Source organism: Lepidothrix coronata, unplaced genomic scaffold (assembly GCF_001604755.1).
Source record: "Lepidothrix coronata isolate B3197 unplaced genomic scaffold, Lepidothrix_coronata-1.0 Scaffold410, whole genome shotgun sequence".
Classification (NCBI taxonomy): domain Eukaryota; kingdom Metazoa; phylum Chordata; class Aves; order Passeriformes; family Pipridae; genus Lepidothrix; species Lepidothrix coronata.
The window spans coordinates 94,279-101,972 of NW_016690590.1; the positions used below are offsets into that span (position 1 = coordinate 94,279).

Sequence of the window (7,694 nt, forward strand, 5' to 3'; positions counted from 1 at the left end):
GGTGTGAACACCAGAACACAATTTTAAAGGCATCTGGGGTGGACATGTTAAGGAAGGGGCCAACCTGTGTTAATTGGGGAGTTACATGAGTTTTTACTGCAGTTTCCAAAGAGTTAATTTTTCTTCTAGTAGGATTCCACGGGGGATGGAGGGATTACAGGGGTTCAGACATGGTTTTAACAATCATCTCAAAAAGTCCTTTCTTAATTCTTCTTGGAGACAGGTTTGTATCTTTGGGTTGTGCGTCAGCAGTTCTGGACAAGGGTCCAAATTTCTTCAGCTCGTGAGATGTTTGTCAACCGAGCTTTCTTCTGCTGAAAGCTGGGTTTGGGCTCCCACACTCGTGGGATCCAGAGGGAGACTGCAGAGCACAGCTCTCAACCAGACTGAGACCACCACTGTCAACCAGGCTGAGACCACCACTGTCAACCAGACTGTGACCACCACTGTCAACCAGACTGAGACCATCACTTTTCAACCAGACTGTGACTACCACTCTCGACCGGACTGAGATCACCACTGTCAACCAGACTGAGACCATCACTCTTCAACCAGACTGTGACCACCACTCTCAACCAGACTGAGACCACCACTCTCGACCAGACTGCATCACCACTGTCACCAACAGTTTTTTTTTCCCCTCTCCCTTTACTTTGGACTCAGGGGGCCCAACAAACACCACTCTGTTCATGCCCCAGGGTGCTGGGTTATACATTTGGGTTTTGTGGGTTAAAACCAACTGTTTGTCTGTATAATCGTACTTATTGTATTATTTTATTAAATTGTTATTCTGACTTATAATCTCCCTTTTGGGTTGGGTTCATTTTCCCCTGCCAGTTTACCTTTAAACCAGCACAACAGAAAAAGGCATCTTTTAAATCTAACCCTGTTAACCAAATCAAATTATCTCTTAATTCAGTTAAAAGTGTATAAGGATTTGCTGCCACAGGGTGTATAATCTTAGCTCTTTCATTTACTGCCCTTAAATCTTAAACCAGCCTATAAGTCCCATTTGGTTTCTTGACTGGGAGAACTGGGGTGTTAAAGTCTGATTCACACTCTCTCAAGAGTCCTAACTTCCAAAAGTTTTCAATTATTGGTTCAATCCCTTTCCTATCTCCCAGCCTCAGTGGATATTGCTTCTTAGCCCCTAGTTTGGCTCCTCGTTGTAGTTCTATTCGAGTGTCAGTGGCCCAGACTAATACCCAGACTAATGGGCATTCCTCATTTATAATTTGGTCAATAACTGGACTGTTTTGTTTGGGTTCTACACAGCTCACAGCCAAACTCAGGGCTGCCAATAACTGTTCTTCCTTTGCTTTGAAGTGGCTCAATATGCATCCCACGGGAGTCTTGGCATTTATCTCCTTACGCATTTTGACCCCCATTATGAAGATAAATTATTAAATCTAGAATATTCTCAAAATCACAACTATTACACTGCCAAATAATATCCACCCTTCAAATCCAAAAACTACTTCTTGATCGAAACCTCCTAAATCCACTGATTTTACAACCAATCTGCACTAATACAAAAATCCAGAAGATGTCCCCCTTAGACCACAAATACACCTGACTCTCACAACAAGCCTGTATATCCACACAAATCCACAAAATCTAAAAGAACAAACACATTTTCTATGATGAATCTGAACATCTCAAAAGAAACACGTCTATGAGTTCACCGACAGTAATATCTGGCACACCGAGTTTCCTCCAAAGTCTGATTAGCTCCACATCTAATACAATACAAATTTAAAGTCCAACCTAAACTTGTTTCCTGGGTAGATCGGGGTCCTAAAATATACTTCAAACACTTATTACATGAAGTACATACGTACAAGGAACAATTGCAGAATGGACAGATTCTAATTCCAGGTCTCAGGCTCTGTGGTGTATTCACAGTCAATTTTTCAGACCCCTCTCCCCATACAAACCTTAACAGGATGTTTCTGTGGCTGGTTCAGAAGGAACAGACACTTCAGGAGCTCCATTTTGGTTCCAACACAAAACAAGGCAACACAAAATTATCAAAGCAACCTAAACCAAACAGAATACCATGACCACTGCCACTGTCCAAGAATACATAATACAATAGGTGCCTCAAACCATAAACAAAAGAACAACCAAAAGGATACCTTGTTTCCCTCAAAATAAACCATATTCGGCCAAATACAAACAAAACTGGAACATACCAGCCCAAAGGGGATATGATACTCCCCAGGATGAGCTTCCTCTCCCCTCCCAGCGAGACGGCGTCCTGTCCTCGTCTTATGGGAACCCAAAACCAAACCAGGCAAAACCAAATATAAACACCTTTTATCGACAGGCAGCGTTCTTGGTCAGCCCCCGCAGGAAGCCACCGAAGAAGGGGAGACCCTTCGGGTGAAAAGACTCACCCGAGGGCGCCCGAGGGGGCCCCGAGCTCCAAGGATTCCGCAGCCGGGTGGAGAAGGTGTCCTGCCGCGGTCACCAAATGAATCCGAAAAATCCGGAATAAAGAACTGCTCAGAGACTTTGGATCTTTGAGCAGCGAAGGGATTTATTGCCGATGTCAGGAGCGAGCGTGGTTCGCACCACAGAGAACTTGCTCAAGGGTTTCACACAAAATCAAGGGTTTTATACAATTTTCATATATGATTAAATGTGATAAATCATATTAATATGATTACAATATCTATCTATGCATATTAATAACGGCCGGAGCTCAGGCAGAGCTCAGGCAGAGCTTCTCTTGGCCCTCAGTTCTGGGAGGGGTTTGGGTGAGTCTGGGGTCTCTACTTCTCTTCATCAGTTCCCAGTGTCCCCATCCTGGTCCCCCATGTTCCCATTACATTCCTGGTGTTCCCATTCCCAGTGTTCCCGTCCCATTCCTGATGTCCCCATTCCCAGTCCCTGGTGTCTCCAACCTGCTGCCGATGTCCCCGTTCCCTTTCCTGGTGTTCCCATCCCAGTTCCTGCCGTCCCCAGCCTGCTCCCAGTGTCCTCATCGTGGTCCTCCAGGTCCCCATTCCCATTCCTGGTGTCCCCATTCCTGGAGTTCCCAACCCAGTTCTGTTTTCCCCATTCCCATTCCTGGTGTCCCCATTCCCATTCCTGATGTTCCCATCCCAGTTCTGTTTTCCCCATTCCCATTTCCGTGTGTCCCCATTCCCAGTTCCTGCTGTCCCCAACCTGCTCCCAATGTCTCCATTGCTATTCCTGGTGTCTCCATCCCATTCCTGATGTCCCCAGCCTGTTCCAGTGTCCCCAGCCTTCTCCCAGTCTTCCCATCCTGCTCCTGGTGTCCCCATTCTTTTCCCCATTGTCTCCCGGTGTTCCCATTCCTGCTGTCCCCAACCTGCTCCCAATGTCGCCATTCCCATTCCCAGTGTCCCCATTCCCATTCCTGGTGACCCCAACCTGCTCCCAATGTCCCCATTCCCATTCCTGGAGTTCCCATTTCCATTCCTGGTGTCCTCAGTCTGCTCCCAGTGTCCCCATCCCTGCCCCCAATGTCCCCATTCCCATTCCTGGTTCCCAGAGAGGAACTGACGGATGCCGGAGGAGGGAGCCAGGATTTATTGCCCAAAGCAGGAGATTTTCACACCAAAATTAAAGCCTCAGGAATAATTGTGGTCCTGGGTTTCACACAGGAAAAAGCAGGAAGTTGATCCGTCAGGAAGAGCCGCAGGGGGGCCGGGGTGGGTGGGAGCAGCGGGATGAGCTCTGCCAGCAGCTCCTGCCTTTCCGCAGGGAGAGGGAAGGGGCGGATCCAGCTCCGGGATCGCTCAGGCCGTGATTCCTGCCGGGATGAGAGCGGGGAAAGGAGTCACCATGTCCCTGTTCCCATCCCAGGGGATGGAGCCAGCTGTGGAGCCCAGGGAGAGCAGGAACTGCTCCGGATTCCCTCCTGATCCTGCTCCATCCATCCCACCCCAATCCCGCTCCATCCATCCCACCCCAATCCCACTCCATCCATCCCACCCCAATCCCACTCCAGAATCCAGCCCTGATCCCAGTCCACAATTCCACCTGAGCCCACTCTGGAATCCTGCCCTGAGCTGGAATCCCCTTCCAATCCCACTCCAGCCATTAGGTCCCCATTCCCCTCTGGAATCCCGGCATCCATCCTGGGATCCCTGCACAGAGGATCTGGATCCACACACGCTGCTGGTACTCACTGGTGGGCATGGGGCCGTATCCATTCCCCTCCCTCTTCCCTATGGAAAGAAAGCGGGATCAGCACCCATGGCACACGATCCCCGGAATGCTGCCGGGCGGATCCGTGCCCCTTCCCGACCCCCATCCCGGGAGTTACCGGATCGGAGCTTCCAGACACAGACTACCACGAGGCCAATGATGATGATGGTAGCGATGACGGACACGGCCACCGACGTCGGGCTGGAATTCCAGACGGATTCTGGCTCTGGGAAGGGCAGGAGGGGCAGGAGGGGGAAGAGGGGGAGGGTTACCCCCATCCCGCTGTCCCACACTCCCAAATTCCTCCTTCCCAAACCCCCAGTTCCCACATTGCCCGTTCCCAGCCTCACCCCAGGCGAAGATCCCGGGCTCCGGCATTCCGGCGTGCTCCACCCGGCACCGGTACTGCTCCCGCTCCCCCGGCAGCGCCTCGATCCTGGCCCAGCTGTGGAAGGTGCCGTCGCTGTTGGGAACGATCCCGCCCCACTCCGTCTCCTGATCCCGCAGTTCATCCCCCTTCAGCCAGTTGATCCCGATTGTCCCGGGGTAGAATCCGTACGCGTGGCAGGACAACGTCAGGATCCCGTGTTCCTCTTTCCCAGACACATGGACATCAGGGGGATCTGGAATGGGGTAATGGTGAGATCCATCCATGGAATTCCCATGGGAATGGGATTGGGGTGAGATCCATCCACAGAATTCCCATTGGAATGGGACAACAGTGGGATCCATCAGTGGAATTCCCATGGGAGTTGGATGACTCAGATTCATCCACAGAATTCCCACGGGAATTCCCATGTTCCTCAGTTCCACCCTCCCAAATCCCACATTCCCAAATCTCACATTCCCATGGGAATTCTGTCTCCCTCACCTTTGCGCTCCAGCGCCTCCTGCCCGTATCCAACGTACTTCTGGAGCCATTCCGGACAGGTGTTCTCCAGGTAATTCCTCATCTCCTCTGCCACAATCCCATCGTGTTCCCATTTCCTCTTGGTGATCTGGGCAGCTCCATCGGCTGCCACGAAGCTCCCGGATCCCGGCTCGAAGGAGATGAAATCCCGCCCGTCGTAGCCAATGTGGTCGTATCCACGGACAGTCCCGTCGGAGAGGAGGTCACAGCCATAAGCCTCCAGCCTTGTGTGGAGACCTGGGGGTGGAGCAGGACCTACTAAGACCGCTGGAATTGTGTCCCAGCCCCACGGAGCCCCATTCCAGCCCTGTGGAGCCCCAGAGTCCGATGGAGACACACAGAGCCTCATCCCAGCCCTTGGAGCCCCACAGATCCCATTCCAGCACCTTGGAGTGCCCTGGATTCCCATCCCAGCCCCACAGATCCCATCCCATTCCCACACATCCCCCCATTCCCCGGCTCCCCCCACTCACCCCCACTCCAGTTGTACCGGCCCCTCCCCACTATCTCCAGGTTCTCGGCATCAATGAGCTGGCTCCTCTCACTGATCTGGGTCACTTCATCCCAATATCCCGGCTCGGCTCCAGCCGCCATCCACGGCGTCAGCGGCACCGTCCAGCCCCGCTCGCTGTCGTAGCGCGTGATGGGGATCCCGTCCACGTATCCCATCTCCATGAATTGAGGGATCCCCGGGCTGGGCTCTGTCACCGCCACATCCAGGTAACGCAGGGAGTGGAGAACTGGGGGGACACGGAGATTTGGGGGCTCTGGGGGTGTCCATGGGTCAAGGAAAGGGGGAACTGGGAGAGCTGGGAGAGCCAGGAAGGGGGTTTGGGAATCCAAAGGCCAAGGAAAGGAGGGTGTAGGGACTGGGAGAGGTGGGATGGGGTATCCAGGGGTCCCTGAGCCCAGGAAAAGCAGGGCTCAGGGGTGGGAAAAGAGAGGTCATGGGGTGAGTCAGAATGGCTGGGAAAGGGGGTGCAGGATAAGGGGGTTCAATTGGGTCCTGGAGCTGGGCATGGGGCTTCGGGTGTCCCAGTGCCCAGGAATGGGGTCCAGGGTGGTCCCAGCGCTAGATAAGGGGGTGCAGGGGGATTCCCATGCCTGGAAATGGAGGTTCAGGGGGATCCCAGTTCCCAGGAATGGGGGTTCAGGGGTGTTCCCTTCCCAGGAATGGGGTTCAGGGGGTCCCAGTGCTGGATAAGAGCATTTAGGGAAGTCCAGGTGCTGGGGGAGGGGGTGCAGGGGGGTCCCAGTGCCAGGAATGGAAGTTCAGGGGGGTCCCGGTGCCCAGGAATTGCGGTCGAGGGCGTTCCCGGTGCCTGGGACCCCCCTGCAGGAAGCACAGGGAGTGGAGAACTGGGGGGGTCACAGAGATTAGCGGGTTTGGGGGGTCCAAGTGTCAAGGAAGTGGAACTGGGAGAACTGGGAAGGGTCCAAGGTTCAAGGAAAGGGGGGGCTGGGACTGGTAAAGCTGGGATAGGGGATCCAGGGGGTCCCTGTGCCCAGGAAAGGGGGGTCCAGTGGTCCCCGGGGTTGAGGGAAGTGAGGGCTGGGAAAGGCAAGAGTGGTGATCCAGGGGGTCCCAGGGTCAAGGAAAAAAGGCACAGGAGGGTATTTGTTGAGAATAAGGGTGTTCAGAGGGATCCTGGTGCCGGGGATGGGGGTTCAGGGGGTCCTAGTGCAGGAAAAGGGGGTTCAGAGGGGTCCTAATACAGGATAAGGGGGTTAACAGGGGTCCCAGTGCCCAGAATAGGGGTTCCAGGGTATCCCTGTTTTGGATAAGGGGTGCAGTGGGATCTTTGTGCCTGCAATGAGGGTTCAGGGGGCTCCCAGTGCCCAGAAATGGGGGTTCAGGGGGTGGTCGTACCAGAGAAAGGGGCTTTAGGGTGGTCCCAGCGCTGTGGGACGGGGTGCAGGGGGGTCCAAGTGCCCGGAAATGGAGGGGGGGGGGATTCTCGTGCCTGGTAATGGGGGTTCAAGGGGGTCCCTATGCCCGGGAATGGGGGTTCAGAGGGGTCCTCTTCCCAGTAATAGAGGTTCAGGGGGGTCACAGTGCCCAAAAATGGAGGTTGAGGGGGGTTTCCATGCCCGACAATGGCTGTTCGGGGGTTCTCAGTGCCCAGGAATGGAAACTGGGGGGTCCCGGTCCTGGATAAAGAGGTTTAAGGGGGTCCAGGTGCTGACGAAAAGGGTGCAGAGGGGGTCCCAGTACCTGGAAATGGAAGTTCAGGGGGGTTCCCGTGCCCGGGAATGGGTGTTCAGGGGGGTCTCCTTCCGGGAATGGGGGCTCAGGGGGTTCCCGTGCTCAGCAATCGGGATTCAGGGGGTCCCGGTGCTGACGGAGAGGGTGCAGGGGGGTCCCGGTTCCCGGAAATGGAGGTTCAGGGAAGTGCCGGTGCCCGGGAATAAAGGCTGAGGAGTTGCCCGTTCCGGGGGTCCCACTTACCCTCGGGCTGCCCCCCCGAGACCGCCAAGACCCCCAGGATCGCCAGGAGCGCCCCCAGCCCCAGCGCTGGAGCCATCGCGCTGCTCCGCCGGCCCCGCCGGGCGCAGTTCGGGAGACGCGAAAGCGAAAGTGGCCGAGGGAGCGCGGGGGGCG

The 7,694-nt window shown here is 54.6% G+C and overlaps 1 protein-coding gene across 4 annotated transcripts; it reads right to left on the reverse strand.

Moving 5' to 3' along the window:
- Nucleotides 1–2,524: 2,524 nt before the first annotated feature.
- On the reverse strand, nt 2,525–7,672 carry LOC108509823 (class I histocompatibility antigen, F10 alpha chain-like). 4 transcript variants are annotated; one of them, XM_017839410.1, is made up of 7 exons: nt 7,542–7,672; nt 5,566–5,832; nt 5,054–5,329; nt 4,533–4,805; nt 4,301–4,408; nt 4,164–4,202; nt 2,525–3,784 (listed from the first exon to the last, which is right to left on the reverse strand). In XM_017839410.1, the coding sequence occupies exons 1-7, from the start codon at nt 7,615–7,617 to the stop codon at nt 3,771–3,773; spliced, it is 1,053 nt and encodes a 350-aa protein (XP_017694899.1). In that variant the 5' UTR covers nt 7,618–7,672; the 3' UTR covers nt 2,525–3,770. The 4 variants fall into 4 exon arrangements, with proteins under 4 accessions (XP_017694899.1, XP_017694898.1, XP_017694901.1 ...); XM_017839409.1 differs by having other exon boundaries at nt 2,525–3,787; XM_017839412.1 differs by lacking the exon at nt 7,542–7,672 and adding an exon at nt 7,340–7,358 and having other exon boundaries at nt 2,525–3,787.
- Nucleotides 7,673–7,694: the final 22 nt, after the last annotated feature.

Coding starts and splice junctions, on each gene's coding strand:
- LOC108509823 (XM_017839409.1), bottom strand. CDS start 7,617: ATGGCTCCAGCGCTGGGGCTGGGGGCGCTCCTGGCGATCCTGGGGGTC. Junction 4,806..5,053: donor GGAGGCGCTGGAGCGCAAAG/GTGAGGGAGACA, acceptor ACCCCATTCCAG/ATCCCCCTGATGTCCATGTG. Junction 4,409..4,532: donor GCCCGGGATCTTCGCCTGGG/GTGAGGCTGGGA, acceptor TGCCCTTCCCAG/AGCCAGAATCCGTCTGGAAT.